Genomic DNA, 24,689 nt, shown 5'->3' on the forward strand with positions numbered 1-24,689 from the left:
TCCATCGTTATCACGTCATCATCACGAAAGAGAAAACGCAGTAGTATTTGGTAGTATCATAATTTATTAGATCATAGCGCTTTACGATGTCATTTATTTTATTTAATTTTGAAAACATTGTGACAATTCATTCCTTAGCAAAGTATTTATAATTCACAGATGCATTTTCGTTTAATTCTCAGCTTAAGTTGATGCAAGTGTGTCTATTAATTTGCCTCTCTGAGCTTCGGTGGTCCGGGGTGCAGACTTCAAATCTGTAGTCGATTAACGTCGAAGTGGTTCGATTCCACCTGAGGGGCGGAAATTTGTCCATAACAATTTTAAATATATTTAACAGTCAGGAAACCCACAAATATTTAAATATCTATGAATTTTTCTAAACTGGCGAGAAAAACCTGACATTCGAACTTTATTCCTATAAATAATATATACATATACTAGGCGCCCCCGCTGCGCTCTGGAACGCTCGCTTCGCTCGCTCGCCAACGTCCGCCCCCCACCGAGCGCGAGTTAGCTCGCTCTTATGTTAGTTGATTCTCGACAGCAGCAGAAAACTTTTATATATAATAGAGAGATAAGTATAGTCATATTTTCACAGTTTGACAGCCAATATACTTTTCAAAGAAGTTGCATCGATCAAACATTTGTTCATAAGTTGATTAGAATTTAAAAGGAAAGCAAAAAAAAAAATAAAGAATTTCAAATTAATAAACATTTTGTTTTTAACCTAAATCCAAAGAACTATGTCAACATCGCTACAAATAGATAAAATAACACCAGAAGAGTTAATGAAACTACGTTCCGAATGTATGGAGCGCTTACGAGAGGCTAAACTCTACGAATTGCGAAACGATGCCAAGTTGCGGGCAGTGAATACAACTCAAACCTATGATGAATTCAAGTAAGTGCCGATTTTTATTTATACCTAAAACATTTGAGATAGACAAGATGTGCTCACTTATTGACAGAGATATCGTGGATGCGTCTCATTTACAACCGATTAGTAAGCAGGATAAAATGAATGCCAAGACGAAGAGTCGTTTGTGGAATTCAGCAGCTCGGGAAAATTAATATACTTACATACATATAATGTCATAGCATACATATATACGTATATAGAACGTACATTTACGGTAAGGTCCGAGAGAAGAATAAATTTAACTACTTCTATGACAATTACAGCAAATTTTATTTGATTTTTGAGCTATTAACACAACCATATATGATTGAATCGTGTTTATACTTCTAGATTGTTGTTTCGCTTCGCATTTGTGTTGTGTTTTTACTGATTTGGCAAAGCCGCTTGCAAACGCTCGCTAAATCTGATGCTTAAACAAGGAAAAACGTTAACTTTCCTTGCACCGAAGTTATAGCAACCTCTACAAATAATAAAAACAAACAAGAACTTGATTTGGAGCGATTAGTTTCCCATACAATAACTTGATTTGAATCGGTCAGTTTGTATGGCAGTTTTATGCTAAAGTGGTCCGATATTGAAGGCACAAATGAGCAGTTTCGGACGGCCATGGCTAAATCGACTTAGCTCGTTACGCTGATCATTTATATACTATGTACTTATATGCTTTATAGGGTCTCCGTAGTTTCCTTCTGGATGTTATAAACTTCGTAGTACCTTGTTCAGGGTATAAAAATGGATCGTACTAACGCCAAGCTCCTGTCGAAAAAAAATTATTGAGTCACATTACTCTTGCAGAATTGCAGAAATCAATTGATTAAATTGTTAGAGTTGGCGGGTAGACCGGCAGGATCTGAGCTATTCAATCCAAATAGGAAATCACTTTGTTCAATATCCACGCATATAGAGCACACTATCTGCACTCCTATTGCAAAAAAAGTATTGGAATATGCTGATAGTTATTCTATTATTCATGATTATTTCTCAGGATGTTGTGGCTTGATATTCTAGTAAGAGGAACTCGACTTATCTTAGTCAATAAATCGATGATTTTAGAATCGACAAAACAAAATGAAGACAAAAATTTATATTTTCATATCGCAAGCTTTATTATAACTCTTTTCATAATATTGGGTACTTTAGATGGAGTTTGCTTTCTCCACAATCCAGGAGTGGTAGGTGGGGACATCGGTATAAACACCGGGGTAGCGAGCGGCAGCACAGCCATAGCCCCATGAAACAACACCAACAAGTACATCACCGGATACCAATGGACCACCGGAATCGCCTTGGCAGGCATCCTTACCAATGGCAGCAGCGCAGACCATGCCGGGTTTAACGGCAGAACCATACCTGAATGAGCTGGAGGCACATATGCTACGATCGATGATATCTACGCCGACATATTGCAATTGTCTGGGAATACTACGTGAGCCAGATGAGAGTGTACCCCAACCGGATACTACTGCAGATGCGCCAGAGGGGGGTGTGCTGGTAGCCAAACCAATAGCCCTAGTGGTCGAGCTGAATGACAGAGAGGAGGCTAGCTTGATGATGGCAATATCGTTGCTGTAAGTTGATGCGATGTAGCCTTCGTGGGTTTTGAAAGTAGAGACAGAGACGAGAACACCACCAGAGTTCCAGTAGGTGGATCCGGATCGGATTCTCAAAATCGAAGCACTAACCGATTGCAAACAGTGAGCAGCGGTCACAATAATGTTGCTGCTATAGATGGAGCCACCGCATGAGTGGGAACCGGAACGTTGGAGCGATATCTGCCATGGGAATGAACTGATGGTTGTTGGTGTACCACCAACAATACGTCCACTCAAATCGTCGCTTAGCCTGACCATACCTTCGGGTATGGTGCCAGCCAAAGCACAAGCGACAAAAGACAAGACCACTACGAATTTCAACATTGCTCCTTCACAGATAGTTGCAAACAACTGCTGCTGACCAAAATGGTTAGCTTATTTATACCCAACACAATATTTACTGCGAGTATAAGCTCTATAATCAGTAAGTAAAGCTAATTGGTGTTTGACGTTCATTTTTACCAAAATATGTCGTTTCAAGTGTGCGCATCCGTGTGCAGCCGATTTGTGAGATATGATATAAGTTAGTTGACTTGATAGACATACGGCATGGTAAAAACCATTACTTGAACTTTAAACAAAAAATTTTTACTGGAAATTTTATTTTTTTATTTCAGCAAATATAATCAGATTTTGAATTTTTCATTTCTAGATTTCTTGGCTAGATTTGTTGTGTTTTTGCTGATATGACAAGGCCACTTCCAAATGCTTGCTAAAACTTAAGGCTAAACAAGAAAAAACGTTAACCTCGGTTGCGCCGAAGCTATAATACCCTTCACAAATACAAAGGCCTCTTACAAGAACTTGATTCTAAACGTTCAATTTGTATGGCAGCTATATGATATAGTGATCTGATCTGACCAATTTCTGTGGAGAATAATTTGTTGCCTTAAGCAATAACTCGTGCCTAATTTCGTGAAGATACCTCGTCAAATAAAAACATTTTCCATGCAAGCACTTTACTCCGATCGTTCAGTTAATATGGCAGCTATATGCTATAGTCATCCGATCTATACAATTTCTTCGGAGATTAGATTAATGCTTTAAATAATAATACACGCCAAATTTCATGAAGATACCTCGTCAAATGAAAGAGTTTTCCATACAAACACTTGATTCCGATTGTTCAGTTTGTATGGCAGCTATATGCTATAGTGGTCCGATATCGGCCGTTCCGACATATGAGCAGCTTCTTAGTAAGAAAAAGACTTGTTCAAAATTTCAGATCGATATCTCAAAAACTGAGGGACTAGTTCGCGTATATACAGACGGACGGACGGACAGACGGACATGGCTAAATCAACTCAGCTCGTCACGGTGATCATTTATATATATACTTTAAATGGTCTCCGTCGTTTCCTTCTGGGTGTAACAAACTTCGTGGCAAACTTAATATACCCTGTTCAGGGTATAAAAATGAAAATCCGTTGCTTACGCTGAATCTATAATAACCTTCACAAATAAAACGTTTCTGTACAACAACTTGATTTTGATCGGTCAGCTTGTTTGGTAGCTATGTACTATAATGGTCCGTTGTGATCAATTTGTGCGGATATATAGTGATCCGATCTAAACAAACTGGTCGGAGATTGTACCGTTTTCTTGGACAATAATTCATGCCAACTATTTTGGAAAAGTTTCTTCTATGAAACTTGTGTATTGACAACTCTAGTACTTCGCAAATATTTTTAATGTCATAACTGCACATCTTTAAAAATTGGGGGAGGTCTTCCTTGGTTATGTCGGTTATAAGTTCTTCAACATTTTTAAATTGTCAATTATCATTATAAATAAGGCGGCAAGGATCCGTTAGATTTTTTTAATTTAATAAACTGCTGGTGAGTATGCCGTCCACACGAGTAAGCTTATTGAATTCGTTGCCATCGAATCTTTAGTTGGTCTACTTAAATGAAATGCCGCATTGTCCTGCTTCGGAGAAGCGCTATGTAGTCATGGCTGTTCATTCGGCTAGAATAAAACTGCAGTCTAAACTTTGGCGTGGAGGAATTCGAACCGAAACTTGGAGTCAAAATTAAAGCCAGTATCGATTGAAATCATCTGGGCTATCAAAACTAAACTTCTTTTCATCCGAAAAGATTATATGAAAGTAAACATGTACATTACAAGCTTTGTTAATTTTATGAAATAGAAATTGATTGAGATATTGCGCTTGGAAAAATCCATACACGCAATCTTGAGGTGAGGTAGTAGATGTGGTACTTGATTAATTTTATACTCTCTAACGTTCACACTTCGTTTTAAGGTTCATCATATGGTTTGGTGAGACGCTTTAATGTTTGTAAGGCTAGAAAGTTTGAAACAACTCCATATAGAACTTCTCGCGGCTCTACATTTTTTTCATCCACGGTACGGTGATAGTTTTCTTTTGCGTCTACTGTTTAATTTTTTCAAATAAATTAATACTAATCGGTGACTGCGTCCAATTTTTGATGCGACGGCGTTTACTCTCAAGCCTTCGCTTTTCAGGCTAGAAATCTTTTCTTTCTAGAAATCTGTTAACGTCCCTTAGGCATTTTGAATGAATTATTATTTATGATTTTTAATCCAAAATCTCATAAAAATCGGCAGAACAAAGAAAAGTAGTAGCGGTATTATACTTTTGCAACACGTATTTTATGCATTTTCTTTTCCTAATGTTTAAAGATGTACAGGTCTGATATTAAAAATATTTTCGAAGTGCTAGTAGTATCAATGCACAAGTTTCATAGAAGAAACTCTCTTCAAAATACTTACCTGTTAGATTTGATGAGTCTTATAATTTTGCAACAGAGTGTATAGTATACTATAGAGGTCCGTATAAGAACTTGATTTTGATCATTCAGTTTGTATAGCAGCTATATATTATAGTGGTCCGATATAAACCAATTGGTCAGCGATTACACCGCTGCCTTGAAAAATAATACATGCCGTATTTCATGAAGACATTTTGTGAAATAAAAGATAGTAGTAGGACGTGTCTTAAATTTCAGATCGGAAATCACTTTGTTCAATATCCACGCCTAGACTTATTGCAAAAAAAAAAATATTGGAATATGCTGATAGTTATTCTATTAGTACGGTATGTGTAGATTTAAACGATTAGAGTTCGTGATTATATCTCAGGATGTTGTGGCTTGATATTCTAGTAACAGGAACTCGACTTGTCTAAGTCAACAAATCGATGCTTTTAGAATCGACAAAACAAAATGAAGACAAAAATTTATATTTTCATATCGTAAGCTTTATTATTTCTCTTGTCATAATAGTTAGATGGAGTTTGCTTTCTCCACAATCCAGGAGTGGTAGGTGGGGACATCGGTATAAACACCGGGGTAGCGAGCGGCAGCACAGCCATAGCCCCATGAAACAACACCAACAAGTACACCACCGGATACCAATGGACCACCGGAATCGCCTTGGCAGGCATCCTTACCAATGGCAGCAGCGCAGACCATGCCGGGTTTAACTTCAGAACCATACCTGAATGAGCTGGAGGCACATCTGCTGCGATCGATGATATCTACGCCGACATATTGCAATTGTCTGGGAATACTACGTGAGCCAGATGAGAGTGTACCCCAACCGGATACTACTGCAGATGCGCCAGAGGGGGGTGTGATGGTAGCCAAACCAATAGCCCTAGTGGTCGAGCTGAATGACAGAGAGGAGGCTAGCTTGATGATGGCAATATCGTTGCTGTAAGTTGATGCGATGTAGCCTTCGTGGGTTTTGAAAGTAGAGACAGAGACGAGAACACCACCAGAGTTCCAGTAGGTGGATCCGGATCGGATTCTCAAAATCGAAGCACTAACCGATTGCAAACAGTGAGCAGCGGTCACAATAATGTTGCTGCTATAGATGGAGCCACCGCATGAGTGGGAACCGGAACGTTGGAGCGATATCTGCCATGGGAATGAACTGATGGTTGTTGGTGTACCACCAACAATACGTCCACTCAAATCGTCGCTAAGCCTGACCATACCTTCGGGTATGGTGCCAGCCAAAGCACAAGCGACAAAAGACAAGACCACTACGAATTTCAACATTGCTCCTTCACAGATCGTTGCAAACAACTGCTGCTGACCAAAATGGTTAGCTTATTTATACCCAACACAATATTTACTGCGAGTATAAGCTCTATAATCAGTAAGTACAGCTAATTGGTGTTTGACGTTCATTTTTACCAAAATATGTCGTTTCAAGTGTGCGCATCCGTGTGCAGATGATTTAAGAGATATGTATCGGTACTTAAGAGTAGAATTTGTATCATTAGATAGTAGTTAGATAAGTTAGTTGACTTGATAGGCGATCAGCATTGATAAAGACCATTACTTCGATTTGAACAAAATTTTTACTGCATACTAATGTAGAATGCTTTTGTTTTTTTCAGAGTAATAAAATGTCTTCTATTTAGTGGTTATTTATAATTTTACAACAAATTTGGAAGTTCACATTACTAATATTTAGATTTCACTATTAATAAACCCAATGTTTACTCAGAAACTTACGTTTTGCCGATTTACATGCAAAACCTTCATTATCAATCCCTGCGATTTTAATTGTTAAGTGAGTGAAATTTTGATAAAAGCATTAACTAACGATGATGTTGAGTGTAAATCCCTTTTATTAACTCCATTATCAAGTTTGCCAGACTCTAGCTAGTGCTCTGACGAGTTGTGTTAGGTTATTTCACATATAACATACGCTGAAAAATTGAAGAAGTGAAGTAGTTGATCATTATGTATTCCTTAGATATTTTCGTAGCTTTTCAGCTTAACAGTTGCAAGACTTAATTAGGTAATTTTTTGGATATTTATGCAATAATTGTGAAAAACCCCGATTCGTATAGTTAGCTAGTGTTGGTAGATATTTCCATATATAGTAATCTCTTGTTAGTTAAGTAATTAGTCCACGTAGAATTCAAGGATGTAATGATATTCGTAATATTTTAAAGGATATTTTTTCATTAACATACCAATATTATAATATAAGTTATTTTTGGTTCGATTTTATATATATATATATATATATTTATTTGTATACATATAGATACATATGTACATATACTTTAATTTAAAATTTTGTCAATCATGTCTTATCTGTCACGTTACTTTAAAGAGGGCGTCATTCATACTTCTGCGTATTTAAAAGATTCGTAGATATGCATTATTATTATTAAATTAATATGTTGATGACCTCGGTGAAACCAGCCATTATTAACTACTTTGCAACTACTATGAACCAGAAGTGTAACTAATCTGCCACTCATACTTAAATATATTCGTATGAGAAAGATATATTAAAGAAAAAAAAGATTTAAGATTTTCATTAGCCTAAAATTAACATAACTACATATTTAAAAATGAATATCATTCATTCATTAAAAAATAATTGAATTAACATTTGAATAAAATTTTTTTTATTTTGTAATGCCAAACACGGGAAAAAAATTTTAATCCTACATACCGGGTTACAAAAAAAAAAAAAAAGAAATCCACTCAACCAACTAGCGGATTGAAAAAAAGAACAATTTTAATCTTAACATATAATTAAGAATTAAAAAAAGAATTTGTGTTAGAATTAATATTTTTTCGCGTTCATTTAAATTAAAAAGAATACTATCTACTTTTTAATCCCAAAATCGCGATTAAAAAACAAAAATTTCATTTTAATCCAAAATTTTTGAATAAAAAATGATGCGAAGTAATAAATATATATGTTTCGTGAATTTTCGAAATATACAAAAATAAGGAATTGCTCTTTAATTGATTTAAAGTATATATATTTTCCACTTAAGCAAGAACTTTTTCTGACTATTTCGTTGCTTTACTGCTGGGTACATACTTATGTATATACATATCTAATACGATTATCTATTAAACCAACACAAGCACATACTTAATTTCTGCCTTAAAAAACACTTACTTATACATACTTATGTATATACATATCTAATACGATTATCTATTAAACCAACACAAGCACATACTTAATTTCTGCCTTAGGTACTTGAAGGTTTAGTACCTAAGGCAGAAGGTTTTGTACCTAAGGCAGAAATTACTTTCAAACAACAGTGAAAGACAGCATCATAACAATATGTAATTAATCTAAGTAAAATATAATTTTTGTACAAAGACCATGAGTTTCAATATTAAACTGACTAGCATTGAAGAAATCTTGACTGAAAGGAATAAGATTAATTTTGTTTAAAGGAGTAAAGAAGTGATAAGTATAGGCGGAATAGGATATTACATACTCTCAGTAGTAAGTAAAATTTGTAGAAGTAGGGGGCCACCAGTGACAAACTCTAAACATATTTCTGACCTTTTACAAACTTTGTCATAAGGCCACGAGGGCAGCTTATGCGTATCCAGTATGTGATGATTCCTGCGGTATAAGATTAACTGGAGGGTTGAAAAATACGAATATGCCAGAATAACTGTACATAGGCGCATCTATAGTATGGTTAAATAAAAAGTCGGTAACAATAATAAAGTTAATAATAGTTTCAAATTCAAATAGCAGGCGCAGATATAATCGTATTTGGCTACAAAATGCAAAACACCGCTTTGATTTTTTATACTGTAAAGTGGGAATTGTTTTTATTGTTAAAATTCTCTATTTTTTATTAACATTTTATTGCGTTATTAAACTGTAAGGCATTACATAACAGCTAAGTCTCAAATATTTAAATAGTTGCAGCCGTATTTTCTGCCCATGTACGTAGGGAAGCCACATCTGCGTAAACACCCGGATAGTTGGTGAATCCGCAACCTATACCCCACGATACAATGCCCACCAGCACGCCATCCGCAACCATTGGACCACCAGAATCTCCTTGACATGAATCTTTGCCCTCGGTGTAGGAACAGATCATAGTTTCTCTAACACTTTCACTATCATAGCCATAAATATTTGAGGCACACTTTTCCAAACCGACAACTTCTACATTAACATACTGCAATTGAGTGGGTAACGTCTGTGAACCAGAAAGTTTAGTACCCCAACCGGATACAACCGCTATGACACCATCTGCTGGCGCTGTCACAGCCAAAGGAATTGGTTTAATGGTCGAGCTAAACTTAAGTGGACTGGCTAAACGTATTAAAGCAATATCATTGGCCATGCCATTCGTGCCATACAGTTCGTGTATCTTGAATGCAGCAATCTCAGAAAGTGTACCACCAGAATTCCAGTAGGACGAACCGGCTCGTACTCTCAATGTTGTTAGTGATGGATAATCAGAAAGGCAATGTGCAGCTGTGACAATGATGGTTTCACTGTAAACCGAGCCCCCACATGAATGTGAGCCGGAGATCTGTAATGATATTTGCCATGGGAAAGAACTGATTGTGGTCGCAAAACCGCCAACAATACGTCCATCCAACAGTGGTTGCAGCTCTTCAGGTGTGGGTGCGGCTAGTACGCACACAAATATCGATAATACAATCACGATCTTCAACATTTTGGAATGTGTGTGGTGAATAAGTAGATGTGCTTTTATAGCGCTCCACCTATAGCAACGTTCGAAAGAGGACTGATGTTAGACGATCGCCATGTCAAACGGTATAGGATTGCGAAAGGTAACCAAAACAATTATCAGCAAATTTGTATATGAAATACTTATTGGGGTTACTGCCAATATACATACAATATGTTATCACGCAACTCAGCTACATAGTTGATATCATTTAAAAGTAGTTGTAAATCTTATTTTGGCATTTTTTGAAGCTAGATGTTTTTATTGAGTCTTATAGTTTTGGTTTTCCAAGTATATTATATTTATGGTGTCATTGCAACATTTGCAATAAAGAGATTTGGGTGATTTAGTAAAACATTGACATTCATTAGGCGAACGCAGATTCAATTTTTTTATTAGTAAATATGAAATCAAGGCTATCAGAAAAAGTTGTCTCTGAAATTTTGGATTTTTCCTAATACTGGTTGTACAAGTAGTAGTAGTTAGTCCTTGTTAAAATCGGTTAATGTGTTTTGGTTATGCAAAAAGTCGCACTCTCAATTGTTGGTGATTTCAAAACGTTGTCCATGAAGCTAAGCACCGCATTTTACCAATATAAGAACTCTTACATGCAACATATTATATAATCTCACATAACCTCGATTGCGTAATACTCACTTTGAGGTACAGCTTAGTGAGCTTTTTGTAGGATTACCAATAAATGCATGATAAGTACTGCTTGTATAAATTTTAATTAAATATAAACAAAAGAATAATAATAAATATAAATAAATGATAGCACGACGGAAATCATTGGTTACAATAGTCATTGAATGATTAAAGATTTAACTTTTCGCTTCTACTATGGAAGGCATTGCCATATACCGCTTATTTTATCATAACCTTATACTTAATAATAAGATTAAGTACGAGGGCGTTTCGTGAAGTGCTTAGCTTACGAAAGAAAAACGAGAATTTTGTAAAATGGTGATTTAGCTTTTAGCTTGATGTTGTAACTTCTTTGATCCGTTTGAAATAAACTTTTTTTTTGGAGGTCTGAGAAGTATCCGTTTTTTCTAAAATAGTAGAGCTTGCTGATGGTTTTTTTCATATCCACAGTAAATCGCACCTGGTGAATCCAAGAAAACAAAAGTTGAATCGGCCCAATAATTCGGCGATAGCAGCCAGATAATTATTTTACTCTTATTCAGGAAATCAAAATTGAACAGAACTTATGAATTCCAGAAAATGTCGATGGAATAGGCTTCATCTTCTTCGGAAAGGTTCGCCGCGTGAAGTCTATTGTGTCGACTGTGATGGTCTCTGCTGTCTATCAGTGAGTCCATATTTCGTCGGTGGTCATGAAACGACGCAGAAGCGGATTACGCTTAAATACTATCTTACGTATTATGCGATAGTAGCGTAGCGATAGTTATTGAACCATCTTAGTACTTAATTTTTTTTCACATTTTAGGAAAGTAATACCGCCAGGTAAAAACAAAAAATGTACTTTTTAAATTTTTTAAATCTTGAATGATAAAAATTCTTGGCAGAATATATGGCAGAAGAGTACAAAGCTTAAAATAGTCCTTAAAGACCCTTCTATCAAACCGATTCAGTGTTGATAGTACTACTATAAAATTCAAACATATAAATCTTATTGAATTACTTGTGATTAATACACATTTTATCATAACTGCCAACTCAAGTATTACTGACGTACAAATTTCGGGTCTTTCCAACTTGCTACCGCTAATGACTTATCACATTTTGAGGAGTGTCTATTGATTAAATAAATAAATATATGTATATATATATGTATATACAAAGATATTTTCAATAACGTTGTATATATGTATAGTATATATTTCCGATAATTTACCACACTTGTATGTACTTAATTATTTTACGGCCTATCTAACGATTGATCGATACTTTCTAAAAATTGATAAGAGCTTTTAGAAATCATCAATTTGTTATGTTGTGTTAATTGTTCTTTTAATTCTGCAGAATCGGGGGTTTCTTACATATTTGCATACCATAGATACGTGCACACAAGATAACTTTACAAATGTATCAATTTGTTGTCTAAATCTCTCAAAGTCATAGGACAACGGTCTTTAGCGGGCTATATAAATCAATCGTCGTGACAAGTTTTCACACAGTGCACAACGTTTTGGCGACATGATGTTCCGCTTTATTACATTGTTTGCTCTAGTGAGCGCGGTTTTTGCCGGAACCGTACCTAGTAACAACTTTGATGGCCGTATCGTAAAAGGTGTAGATACATCCATTGAGGCTCATCCCTACCAAGTATCTTTGCAAAAACTGAATGGCTTCCACTTTTGCGGTGGCAGTATAATCGATGATACCACCATTGTAACAGCGGCTCATTGTTTGCAAACAATCACAGCTGATAAAATTCAGGTGCGTCTTGGCTCTACCTACTACAACAAGGACGGTCGTACTGTGCGCGCTCGTGCTTTCAGAAATCATCCTGGCTATAATAGCAAAACTCACGTTAATGATGTAGCTGTTATTAAATTGTCCGAGTCGGTCGCTGAATCTTCTAGTATCCGTTTTATTCGTTTGGCTAAACGTACTCCGGCCACTGGTACTCGTGCTGTTGTCACCGGTTGGGGTGTTAAATGCTCACTGTTGTGCACCAAGTCTCCGGATATTTTGCAAGTAGTTGAGGTCGGTATAGTTGATAGGCACGCCTGCGCTTCCAAAGAATACAAATACGGCTCTGAAATCAGGGATACCATGGTATGTGCATATGATCTTGGCAAAGATGCTTGCCAAGGTGATTCCGGCGGCCCATTGGTTGCTGACAGTGAATTGATCGGTGTTGTGTCTTGGGGCAGAGGTTGCGGTTCAGCTGGCTACCCAGGTGTCTACAGTGATGTTGCCGATGAACGCTCTTGGATCGAGGAAACCGCGCGCTCTCTATAAGAAGTTTTAGTTTTCTTATAGAAAAGTCCACAGTAATATATATTTGTATTTTTTACCTAATGAATAAATGTATGATATTGAGTTTATATAAATAGATATGTATTTTATTCACATTTGTTTCTTCATAGTATGATGGATAAATATCCATTTATATTTGCGAAAACGGAAAGCCTTGTGAATTTTTCAAAAATCCGCGGTTAATGTTCAATCACATTTAAGATTGTTTTCCTTTTATTTTATTTCTGTTATAACAAAAAGAGTGTACCGAAAAAGCGATTATCTTTTACTTCCCAAGATTTGCTCAAAGCAGAAGTAAGGACATTTTTTCTCTTGTTGAATTATATCCATAGCTTAAAATAGTGGCTCCCGGGTAATATTAGAATCGCTGAAAATTGCATGGAGTTGCCTTTTATCTTCCTAACAGGGGTGGCTCAGGTAAGTTCATGGAATCCTTCCACAATCGCAAAGTCTGCCTGACACGATGTGTTAAAAAAGAGATTTCTTGTCCAACAATAATATGAAAATGTTGGGTAATCAAGATTATATATTTTATACATTATATATTTATTCAATTAAAAAAATCTTTTCAGGCGCACTTATCGTTCAGTGCCCAATATATGCAGCTTTGTGCGCATTATTTATCGACTTATCTATCGATTGACTGATAAAGAGGACATGAACTCAAAACATTGGATTTCCGGTGGCTGCGATATCGCGCCGGTTGATTATTTTTACATATCGAGTTAGTCAAATTCAAGTGGCTTCACCCACTATATCCGCATTGCTAAAGGTCGACGACAACGTTGTGTCTCGGGCAGACTGTGTCTCTAATGAATACAAATATGGTTCTGCAAAAAGTCTACCAACAATGTTATGCGCTTATGAACTCCAGAAGGATGCTTGTCAAGGTGATTTTGGTCGTCCATTGGCGGTTGATAGCAAGCTGGTGGGTATCGTGTCCTGGGGTAATGGTTGTGCTAAAGAGAACTATTCAGGCGTTTACTCTGATGTTGCTGAGTTTCGTTCTTGGATTTTGGAAATTGCTGGCAGTTCTCAGTTTTGTACTTGCTCGTACGAATTCAAGTTCTTGTCTACCTGGTCTATCCAATACAGTGGAAACTTCCCTTCTGACGTATTCAAAAACTTAGACAGTTGTCCAATAGTCTAGTTCAATTTACGTACACCAGTTGCCAATTAGCTAATATCTGTATCATAAGTACTACTTGAATTTAAACACTGATTAGATTCGTGATTATAATAAACTGTTCAACAAGATATTTCCTACACTATCAAACTACCGAGAGCTTTTTGAAAGAAAATTCTGTTTGACATTCTTTTCAGACCTCAAATAACTTGAGAATATGATTGTGTAAGATTCTTGGCCACATAACCGTTCATTTAGCTGATATGTTTTACGTTGTTAAAACGAATTCGGTTCGGCAGGAATATGTGCTTGTTCACTTTTATAATCCGTGGATATATTATATGAGTAGTATGTACCAATTATTGACTTCGTTTCATATTTTCGTTGATACGTAGGTTAACTTTTATATTGCGGAATTTGACAATCCTAGCGCAGCAATCTGGCAAGTCACAACTTTATCGTTTGCTGTAAGTTTGACATTTTAAATCTTGCACACACACCGAACGTTTTAAAATACGAGCGCTATTTGTGTTGTTTACAGAAACTTAAAATGTTGATCATGTCCAAAAAATGAAATTTAATCGCGTACATTTTAGCGCGATTATTTTTTACAACTTTCGTCGTGGATTAACTGAGCACAGTGCATCGTTGAACTTAATTCAATTTTTGGTGATACAGCTGCATTAAAGACCAGTGTTTATCGATGGTATTCTGAATTCAATCGAGGTCGCAGATCACTTCAAGATGAATTTTTTCGTTTTGACCTATCGTAAGATTGAGCAACCACTATTAAGTCCTGACTTGGAACCGAATGACTTCTTTTTTATTCCCGAACATAAAAAATAAACTAAGAGATCAACGTTTTTCGTCAAGTGGTTAATGCGTTCAGAACGCGTATTTTGGAGGTACCTCAATCAGCGCGGCAAAAGTGCTTCGACAATTGGTTCAAAGACATGCAAAAATGTTTACATCTTAATGGAGAATATATTAAATAACAATAAAGTGTTTTTCGTTGATTAATATTTGTTTTTGTTGTTTAATCCCGAAATATAAAAGACAACCTCGCATCACTTGGCTTACCTACTGCTCTTATCAATACTACACAATCGCCGACACAACCAATGAGAGAGCGCCATAATTATGAAAATATAAATAAGTAGTATTTGTATCACAAATAAAATTTATTTAGTTGAAGTATAATTTTGGGCGTCAGAAGAAATTATGATATAAGGTGGTAAATAAATCGATCAATGAAGTTTGTAAAACATAAGTACAAAACACACTTTCCTCGTGGATGTTTGCCTTGGTTGAAGCATATATAATATTTGTGGATGCAAACTCGCTAGCTCTGAGGTATTCAATGCGCTGTTCACAGCCGAATAAAGGCAAATACTTATAGGAGCAAAGCTTGGCTTCAGATGGTCGCCGCCACAGTCTTATTCTGGTAAATATAATATATTATATATTCCCAAGAAATCTACTTCGTTGGATCAATTTAAACAGAATTAGGATATAATCGAGGCTGGTTTTGTGTTAAATGCAAACTATCCGATTTCTATTTAGAATATATACATATATAGAATTATAAAATTACATATTTTTTTATTACAATACAAAAGCACGCATTTGCAAACTTTAACATAGTCACTCGTAGAAAAAATATTTAAATTCCAATTGTCGGCTGTTTTTTTTAACAACTATTTTCTAATCAGTTACGTTCAAATTTTCTTTATCATAATTCAAAATTGCTCTTGTGCTGGAAATACCAAATTTCTTTAAATCACAAATTCATTAAATCTCTGATAATGCTATCGTTTGGCGAGGATTAAAATGTCAAAACTCAGTCAAAATAAAGCTAACACCTATACTACACTTACTTCAAAGATAGCGTTGTATACCGTATTGGGTTGGCTCAGGTCAGACTATATAAAGCGTTTACCGATTTTACACAGACATCAGTTCAGTTTTGAAAATGTTTCGCGTTGTAGCTTTATTCGCAGTCGTTAGCCTGGCCTATGGTGCCTCTCTGCCCGATGACTTAGATGGGCGCATTGTTAATGGTGTAGACACCACCATTGCACAGCATCCTTATCAAGTGTCTTTGCAAACTGTTAGCGGTGGACACTTTTGCGGTGGTAGTATTATCAATGAGAACACCATCGTCACCGCGGCTCATTGCTTGCAAACTTACACCGCAAAACAAATACGCGTTCGTTTGGGATCAACCAATTACAAGGTCGGCGGTGAATTAGTTGCGGTAAGCTCATTCACCTTCCATCCCGGTTACAATAGTAAAACTAGCGTCAATGATGTCGGTATTGTGCGTTTGGCTAAGCCAGTGGCTGAATCGGCAAATATACGTTACGTAAGTTTGGCGAATACCGCACCAAAGACAGGCACATCAGCTGTTGTCACCGGTTGGGGTACCAAATGCTACCTCACCTGCATGAGTTTGCCAACAACATTGCAAGAGGTCTATGTGGATATTGTGGATCAACTTACATGCGCCTCTAGAAAGTACAAATATGGTTCATCAATTAAGGATACAATGGTCTGTGCTTATGCTGTGAATAAGGATGCTTGCCAAGGTGACTCAGGTGGTCCACTAGTGGCTGATAATCAATTGGTTGGTGTGGTGTCTTGGGGCAAGGGTTGTGCCAAATCGGGTTACCCTGGTGTATATGCTGATGTGGCTGCACTCAAATCATGGATTGAGACAACTTCTGCTTCACTTTAAATATTTTCAATTAAATAACAGCTAATAAAAAGGAACTATCGTCATAAAATTTGTGTCCATTTTATTAACCATTGTCCACGATTTATGGTGATATTGGATCTGCCCGAATGTTTTCGAATAATTTTGTTTATATTATTTGTCTTAGGATTTAACAGAGCGTCATTAGTAGTACGAGCGTTCTTTTGCGGGTCTGCATAATATTCTTCTTTGGATTTTTTAAGTTCTATCAGCGTTTATTCAGCTGGTTTTGTATAAAATATATAGCTAATTTCGAAAATATTTGCAATTGTTCGAATAAATCTTGAGAAGATTCGATAGAAGAATTTTTGTTGTGCGTCATGCCGATAGCATTTATGTGAGCCTATCTTAATGATTTGCTTACCGTACTGGAATAGCATTATGCTTTCTCTGCATCTTTCGATTCTTAAATGAGATGAAATCTAATAAATACAATTTAAGTAATACTAGTGCGCCGGTGATTTTAAAAGCATATTTATCTACCGTAAAAATTCAAAATGTAAAATGTTACTTTCCACCACTGAAACTTCCCGCTACAGGACCCTTTCTGTGAGTGAAACATTTCTTTAAGTATGAATGTAAGGCTTCGACATATATTTATGTGTTTAAATAAAAATATACCTACATTTATTTGAGCTTCTGAGACTTGTCTCAAGACCACTGGGTGTATCTAATCAAGAAAATACACTATTTTGTATATGAACGTACCTTATTAACGAATGTTATTCAATTTCTAGCCTGCATTAACTCCGTTTATTTACAACTTCAATCCGTCGCACGAACGTACTGATAAAACAGACATTTTAATACTTTTCAATGCACAACATTATTTATTGTGCAATTAAAATCCGCCACTATAAATATTGATCTTCAAAAGTAACCTGATTTTAGTTAAGCAAAACCATGCTACGCCTTACAATTCTTTGTGCATTCCTCAGCACTGCATTCGGTGCTTACATGTCCACCGAATTAGATGGACGTATTGTTGGTGGAGCTGCCACTACTATCGAAGAGCATCCTTATCAAGTATCGATCTCTACGAGGTTGGGCGGCCACTTTTGTGGCGGGAGCTTGATAGCGGCTAATATTGTTGTTACTGCCGCACATTGCTTGCAGAGCTTCAAAGCCTCTAGTATACGCATACGTGCCGGTTCGACCAACAATAAACGAGGTGGTCAAGTTATAAATGTTTCGGCTGCTAAATATCATCCAGCATATAATTTCAGTACAATTGAAAATGATGTGGGCATTCTGAAATTAGCCGCTCCAATACAGGAATCAGAGAGTGTTGGTTATATAGAGTTGGCTGAGACGACACCGCCCACCGGCACGTCAGCTGTAGTTACGGGTTGGGGTACCAAATGTAATAGCTTCTGCTTGATACCGCCCACCGCTTTGCAGGCCGTCGAGCTGGAGATTGTGCAGCGTGAAGATTGCGCTTCAAACGCCTACAAGTATGGTGACGTAATAAAGGAAAGTATGGTGTGTGCATATGCATTGAAAAAAGACTCATGCCAGGGTGATTCGGGTGGTCCCTTAGTTGCGAATGGTAAACTTGTTGGTATTGTATCCTGGGGTTATGCGTGCGCTAAAAAAGGTTATCCGGGTGTTTATAGCAACGTTGCTACACTTCGTAATTGGATATTGAATGCAATTACAGAAATTTGAGAGTGTTTTAAGGAAGCGATAAATAGCATAAATAAGCGGAATAAAATACATTGTCGCCAATAGCATTTGCTTATGACTATATTAATTGGATGATTTTAATGCTGCTGATTTTATTTGTTGGTATATGATATCAGCACTCCTGGAAGTGACTGTTCTCACATTTATTTTGGCAGTGCGCGATTTTATTATAATTTATGATTACATAAGTAGACTGTGATAAACGTCATAGACTTATAGGTGTACTCGATTGATTAGTGGTTTCGGTAATTTTTTCGTTTTCTTGCCCAACACAATTATTCGTTATAAAATTGTTTCATGTACTCCTTGTCAAACAGTTTACTTGATAGCCTTCTTCGTCATGTATCGTTTTTTAGTGTTTGGTGCTCTACTAAGCACGGTCTTGGGCTCTTTCATTTCTGATAAATTCAGTGGACGTATTGTCGGCGGTGTGGACACCACTATTGAGCAACATCCATATCAGATTTCAATATGGCTAGTTGAAGAGCAAGCGCACTTTTGCGGTGGCAGTCTTATCAGTGAGAATTTTGTGCTCTCAGCTACTCACTGTCTACTTGGCTTTGAACCATTCGATTTGCGTGTACGCTTAGGTTCGACGAACTCTACTAATGGCGGTCTCTTAGTCGAAGTAGCCGCTATAAAGACACACTCTGGTTTTAGCGGTATTACTGCAATGTATGATATTGGTTTGTTGAAATTGGCAAAATCTGTGGCACAAACAAATAGCATTCGCTATATCGAGCTGGCAGATGTGGTACCAGCGACCGGCACACCTGCTGTTGTCTCCGGTTGGGGTATCAAGTGTAGCCTTTGCTTTAGAACGCCAGTTATTTTACAAGCTGTGGATGTCAATATTGTACAACGTGAAGATTGCGCCTCGAGTACTTATAAATATGGTGATCAAATCAGAGAGTCTATGGTTTGTGCTTATGCATTGAAGAAGGATGCTTGCACTGGGGATTCGGGTGGTCCGTTGGTGGCTGAAGGCAAATTGGTTGGTATTGTTTCGTGGTCAGAAGGCTGTGCCAAAAAGGATTATCCTGGTGTGTATGCCAGTGTACCAGAACTACGGCAGTGGATATCTAGCGCTATAGCGGAGTTGTCGAGTGAGGACTCATATGCAGTTTCGTATTTGTAAAATTCTAATTTGTTTAAAAAGTTAGTAAATATTGTAGAATATTGTTTTTTGTGTTATGTCCTTTAAAATCGCATTAAAACAGAATGGTAAAACTATAAAACATAAGCTCTATTATTTCAAGGAAATGTTTCTGGGTTAGTTATCTTGTTGTGATGAGGAGGCTCAGTATGTGTAGGTACAATAACCGGTAGGATCTCCCAAGCCGGTATGCGCGAAGAGGAGCACCCACATATAAACTACGAACTCTGGGTTAATCCCCCATTACATAAACGTTTGTATTGATTTTTGGTAATAGTTCCAAAGTCATTTCAGATTAAATTGTAGTAATACTGCATGTTTTTGTTTATAACTTGTTTTCGGGTCTAATTGAAATGAGCCACCCTAATCGTGCTCTTTATATAAGCATATTTTTATCTCCACTTCCAATATATTTTATTGCTTAGTAAATATGTGCACCGGTCTACTACTGTTTATTAATTTATTTTGGACTCAAATTTCATGCGATAATCGAGCAAAGACTAATCAACCGTTTTATACCATGAATTCGCTTGGAAAGAATTGCTACCTAAATAAGCAAAGAAACGATATAAATATATAAGGAGAGAGCATTTATATATCCAATTAATTACCGATTACTTATTATTTCAGATAAATGTGTATTTTAGGAGGTACATGTTTATATAAAATTTTTGACTGCAATGTAGTATTATAAACAAGTTGTCTAACCGATTAATCAGCAGCTAAAAGTCGATCATGCGCGATAATAAAGTTATCGTAATAAATAATAATGGGGAGCGATTGATGGATTAGGTTGATATTATCAGATTTTTTTGCTATTTCTAAATCGAAAATAAGGTGTATATATGTATAGAGTTTATATAAATTCTCAAATCGCAAATCTTTCTTATTTCTCACATGAAAAATCCATATTAAATAATATATTGTATACAGAAATTGCTCTTGAATCTATGACGACTATACATATTATAGTGCCTTAAGTCACATACAAATACACTGTGCTCAAAGTGATATATTATTTTGCAGAAATAAACCAAAAAAATCTTTGAGTTCTACAAATTATGTGAGCTACAATTTAGTCTTCATTAAGTGCTCATTGCAGGCATAGCAGAGAGCACAGATGTGTAAAAATTTGCATTGTCACATATATCATTAACTTTCATCGCTCTCCTACTCATGGTTTACAGCTAAATCAAAACCGCATTATAGACGGTGAAGATGTATCAATTGTACGTTATCCGCATAAGGGCTCACTGCGTCGTAAGATCTTATTTGCAACTGTGTAGCGGCCACACACCAGAAGTTGGTACCAAAGCTGTCAACACTGGTTGGAGTACGGCCTCTGAAAGTGGCATGGCTGCACAGCAGTTGCAGGCTGTTAATGTGTTCGTGTTATATTGCAAGCAATGCAGCGACTGTTTCACTGCTGCTATGCTGTGCGCCAGTGTGAAGGAAGACGGTAAGAATGCTTGCTAAATGGATTCGGGTGGCCCATTATTGGTGGAGAATCAGTTACCTCGTCCTGAAAGCACTGATGTTTACGAGAACGTGTCGCATGTGCGTCAGTAGATCGAGTCAACCGTGGCTGTAAACTTGTTGTATAATTCTTAATGTGTGTCGGTGAAGTGACAAATTGCTTAACAAATTTAATTTAAGTTTTTGTTGCCATTTCTATTTGCATTTAATAAAATGAACAAGATTCACGGTGTTTAGTGGAAAACCTAGATGGAACTCGTTCCATAGAAAAGTATTGCTAATCTTTCAAAATGGAGTCGTCTTCGAATAGTTAATCAGTTTAGATTAGAATTTGTGTATCAAAATTACATGTGGCAGTTGGACATTGAATCCATTTTTCACTTCCCTCTTGGCTTGCAATTTCGTTGTTATTCAATTCACTCAAGATTGTCACAGAACCAGGAAATTTTCAAACGAAAGTGCGTTATACTTTTTAACTAACGCTATTGGTATACAACAAATACTAAATTGTAGTCAATAGAATGTTTTATGCGTAAACATGACAGTTTGCTCGACAACTGTTCAAATAAAGTAAATAACCGTAAGAGAGAATACCGTCAGATAAACTTAAAAATTAACTTCGAACTAAATGAAGCTTTCAGTAACGTAAGTGAAATGCAATCCATTAGGCCGAACTTCCCTTAAATTTAGTAGTACTCAAATAACGTTTTTCACGTTTGCGACAAAATTAGGGCGTATGCGGTTAGGAAAGAAACACTGTTCTCGGAAATACGGACTTAAAAGTTAAGCATCAACCAACCGATATAATGTTTCTAATTGTTATGTAACATACCTTTGAATTAAGGATACTTAAAGATTACCTTAGTCGAAGCGCTCTTTTATATAGTAGGTGGGAGTATCACTCCGACAGTCAAAAACACATTACCAGTAGTAAGGCGTTACGTTACTAACGTGTTATGTGTTATGGCATTGGAATTCGGTTTGACAGGTTTTATTTCCGCTATATATGCTCCTTAACATTTATCTAGATAAAATAGCGGTGGTATAATTAAAAATTTGAATTTCAGATTGAGGTCAACGACGTTTGTTGGATATTGGATTTTACTCATACATAGTTATCTGAAATTAGATTCATAACGCATTGCGCTAAGGATGAGAGAATTGAAATGCGTATACTTCAACAGATTAAATGAAAAGCGAAGCTTTCAAAACTAATTCCAACAAATCAACATAAAACATATGATCGACTTTTCAGAAACTGTTTGAAGTCGAAACCATATGCTAGCCCGGCTTTCGGCTATAAAAACATAAATCAGTTATATAGCCGACTGAAACTGCTCTTGAAAGCGGAAAATTTCCTATAACCTTTCATTGTTCTCTATAAAATCACGTGAATCTAGCGCTAGCTTACAGAGCTAGTAGTTGAACCATCGCTCGCCTTAGCTCGACGTTATGAAACCAAAAAGCGTCAGCGAATACTGCAACCCTACGAAGGTTATATTATTTATTTGGTTAGTATACTCTTTGACACTTGTTTAACTTATGAATAATATATGCTATTAGGATAAGTAAATAATACTTCGAAGAGCTTTTTCTATAAATTTTATAACAGTGCAACAGTTTTGGACACATTTTGCGTAACGGTTCGACAAAAAGGTTCTAAATTCTCTAGTGAAAATGTTTAAAACCTACACCTGCCGTGTTTTAACGCTTTTGATCGCGTATCAAATCAGCTTTTCACATGCCATAGGAGTTATCGGCGGTGTAAAGACAACTATTACGGATCATCCATATGTGGTTTCCCTGCAATTAGCCGATGGCACACATATTTGTGGTGGCGCTCTAATCAAGAAGAATATTGTCGTGACAGCTGCGCAATGCTTCTTTTTTCAGGATCCCACCCAGCTTTACGTACGTCTTGGCACTGGCAATTATTCAACTGATGGTGAACTCATACCAATTAGTTCTTATATAATCAATGAGAATTTCGATTTCACCACCATGGACAGTGATGTGGCGGTATTGAAGTTGGTGAAAAATGTAGCGAAATCATCAACAAAGCGTGAGATTAAAGTGGCTGGAGAAAAACCGAAGACGGACAGAAGTGGCGTGGTTACCGGTTGGAGTCAACGTCGACAATTGGAAGATGTGACAGTGCGCATTATTAATGCAAAGAAATGCCGATCTGGTGAATATATTTACAATGAAGACGATATAATGGATACCATGTTTTGCGCTCAGGCGTACAATAGGTATGTCTGCGGTGGCGAACCGGGCAGTCCTTTAGTGTATAAGAAGAAATTGATCGGTTTGGTGTCCTGGGCTTATGGTTGTGGCAATGTAGGCAATCCAGCCGTATATACAAATGTAAATAATCTACGAAAATGGATCAGAAAGGCGATAAAAAAGCTATAGGATGGGGTTTTTCTTGAATAAAGTGGATTTAAAAAATTTATAAAACAAAAAAAATATTATAGAGCGATATTCATATATGTATATATGAATAAAAACTAATCAAAATAATAACTAAACTAAAAAATGTATTGCGTTTTATTTGTACCGAACACGAAATTGTAATGCCGCTGCTTGTCAATGTGTACTATCAAGAAATGCGAATTAGTAATACCTGAGGACGTAAAATATAGAGAAGGTGCAAATCGAATTTTGTATAATGCTCGATTGGACGGCAAATAGAGCTGAAAAGCACCGAGTAGGTAATTTAGCATTTTCTAACATCTTCGCTAATATTTAGCAGAAACATGTAAAAATCCTACAAATATCTTTGTACATGCGCATGAAGTCACCTTGTAACTTCCAAATCAAATAACATCTAGGCGCGAGAGTTGCCTAAGCACTGGCCTAGCACGATGCCTACATTTCTTTTATTGAGCGAGTTGGCAACCAGCTTCCCGTGAGGTCATCTTATAACTTTTAAATCACATCACATGGCGGCATGAGAGCACTTATTTACTTATATAGAGCCAGCTGGCAGCCAGCTTCCCGTGAGGTCACCTCATGACTTTTAAATCACATCACTTAGCGGCACGAGAGTCACCTAAGCACAGGCCTGGCACGGTGCCTGCTTTTCTTATATAGTGCCAGCTTTTAGTTAGGTTACCTTAGGTTACCTCCCATAGTTTATTTAAAATTTGGTCTTTTCATGTAAAACATCTCTATTGATTTACCATAAAAAGTCGCTCATACGCTCCCCCTCTTAATAGATTGACTGTAGTATGAAACTTCTGCAAACCAATTACTATGGCCGGCTTTGTCATTTAGCGAATGTAAGTGTTTCCGAACTTTCGGATAACTTTATATTACATATTTTGATTAATATGGGTAAAAATGCAAATATAATTAAGAATGATTTAATGCCAAAAAAAAAAAAATAGCATTTCACTTCTTCTCATAGAACCCATGTACCCAATATAATGTTTTATGCACGCCTGATGTTATGCCACATATATGTACATATATATGTATTGTATGTACGTCAATACCTATGTAAGATATCAAAATGAAATATTGGGCTACTATTTCGCTTAGC

General features: G+C 36.5%; 7 protein-coding genes and 1 non-coding gene across 8 annotated transcripts in view; 5 read left to right on the forward strand and 3 right to left on the reverse strand.

Annotated features, from left to right (window-relative positions):
- Positions 1–213: 213 nt before the first annotated feature.
- Positions 214–300, forward strand: TRNASTOP-UCA (transfer RNA opal suppressor (anticodon UCA)). The gene has a single exon. It is a non-coding gene; the product is annotated as a tRNA-Sec (tRNA).
- LOC106626821 (coiled-coil domain-containing protein 103) lies at positions 217–1,176 on the forward strand. Its single transcript, XM_014246658.3, has 2 exons — positions 217–901; positions 969–1,176. The coding sequence occupies exons 1-2, from the start codon at positions 744–746 to the stop codon at positions 1,069–1,071; spliced, it is 261 nt and encodes an 86-aa protein (XP_014102133.1). The 5' UTR covers positions 217–743; the 3' UTR covers positions 1,072–1,176.
- Positions 1,177–2,000: 824 nt separating this feature from the next.
- On the reverse strand, positions 2,001–2,869 carry LOC118683149 (trypsin alpha-like). Its single transcript, XM_070109260.1, has one exon. It carries the CDS (start codon positions 2,833–2,835, stop codon positions 2,056–2,058), a length of 780 nt encoding a protein of 259 aa, XP_069965361.1. The 5' UTR covers positions 2,836–2,869; the 3' UTR covers positions 2,001–2,055.
- Positions 2,870–5,730: 2,861 nt separating this feature from the next.
- LOC118681700 (trypsin alpha-like) lies at positions 5,731–6,587 on the reverse strand. Its single transcript, XM_070109261.1, has one exon. It carries the CDS (start codon positions 6,555–6,557, stop codon positions 5,778–5,780), a length of 780 nt encoding a protein of 259 aa, XP_069965362.1. The 5' UTR covers positions 6,558–6,587; the 3' UTR covers positions 5,731–5,777.
- Positions 6,588–9,079: 2,492 nt separating this feature from the next.
- Positions 9,080–10,077, reverse strand: LOC118683150 (trypsin alpha). The gene has a single exon (XM_036374621.2). It carries the CDS (start codon positions 9,974–9,976, stop codon positions 9,200–9,202), a length of 777 nt encoding a protein of 258 aa, XP_036230514.1. The 5' UTR covers positions 9,977–10,077; the 3' UTR covers positions 9,080–9,199.
- A 2,035-nt stretch (positions 10,078–12,112) lies between these two features.
- LOC106626833 (trypsin) lies at positions 12,113–13,019 on the forward strand. Its single transcript, XM_036375813.2, has one exon. It carries the CDS (start codon positions 12,155–12,157, stop codon positions 12,923–12,925), a length of 771 nt encoding a protein of 256 aa, XP_036231706.2. The 5' UTR covers positions 12,113–12,154; the 3' UTR covers positions 12,926–13,019.
- A 2,985-nt stretch (positions 13,020–16,004) lies between these two features.
- The window catches only part of LOC106626750 (uncharacterized), a 33,500-nt gene continuing 24,815 nt past the window's right edge, over positions 16,005–24,689 (forward strand). Inside the window, exons 1-3 of the mRNA XM_070107840.1 lie at positions 16,005–16,800; positions 17,716–18,491; positions 18,730–19,644. Coding sequence (XP_069963941.1) covers positions 16,042–16,800; positions 17,716–18,491; positions 18,730–19,644 — 2,450 coding nt within the window. The 5' untranslated portion in view covers positions 16,005–16,041. The remainder of the gene's footprint in view (positions 16,801–17,715; positions 18,492–18,729; positions 19,645–24,689) is intronic.
- On the forward strand, positions 22,756–23,649 carry LOC106626799 (trypsin). Its single transcript, XM_014246631.3, has one exon. The coding sequence runs from the start codon at positions 22,820–22,822 to the stop codon at positions 23,555–23,557; it is 738 nt and encodes a 245-aa protein (XP_014102106.2). The 5' UTR covers positions 22,756–22,819; the 3' UTR covers positions 23,558–23,649.

The sequence above is a fragment of the Bactrocera oleae genome, chromosome 4, assembly GCF_042242935.1.
Source record: "Bactrocera oleae isolate idBacOlea1 chromosome 4, idBacOlea1, whole genome shotgun sequence".
NCBI classification, from domain to species: Eukaryota; Metazoa; Arthropoda; class Insecta; order Diptera; family Tephritidae; genus Bactrocera; species Bactrocera oleae.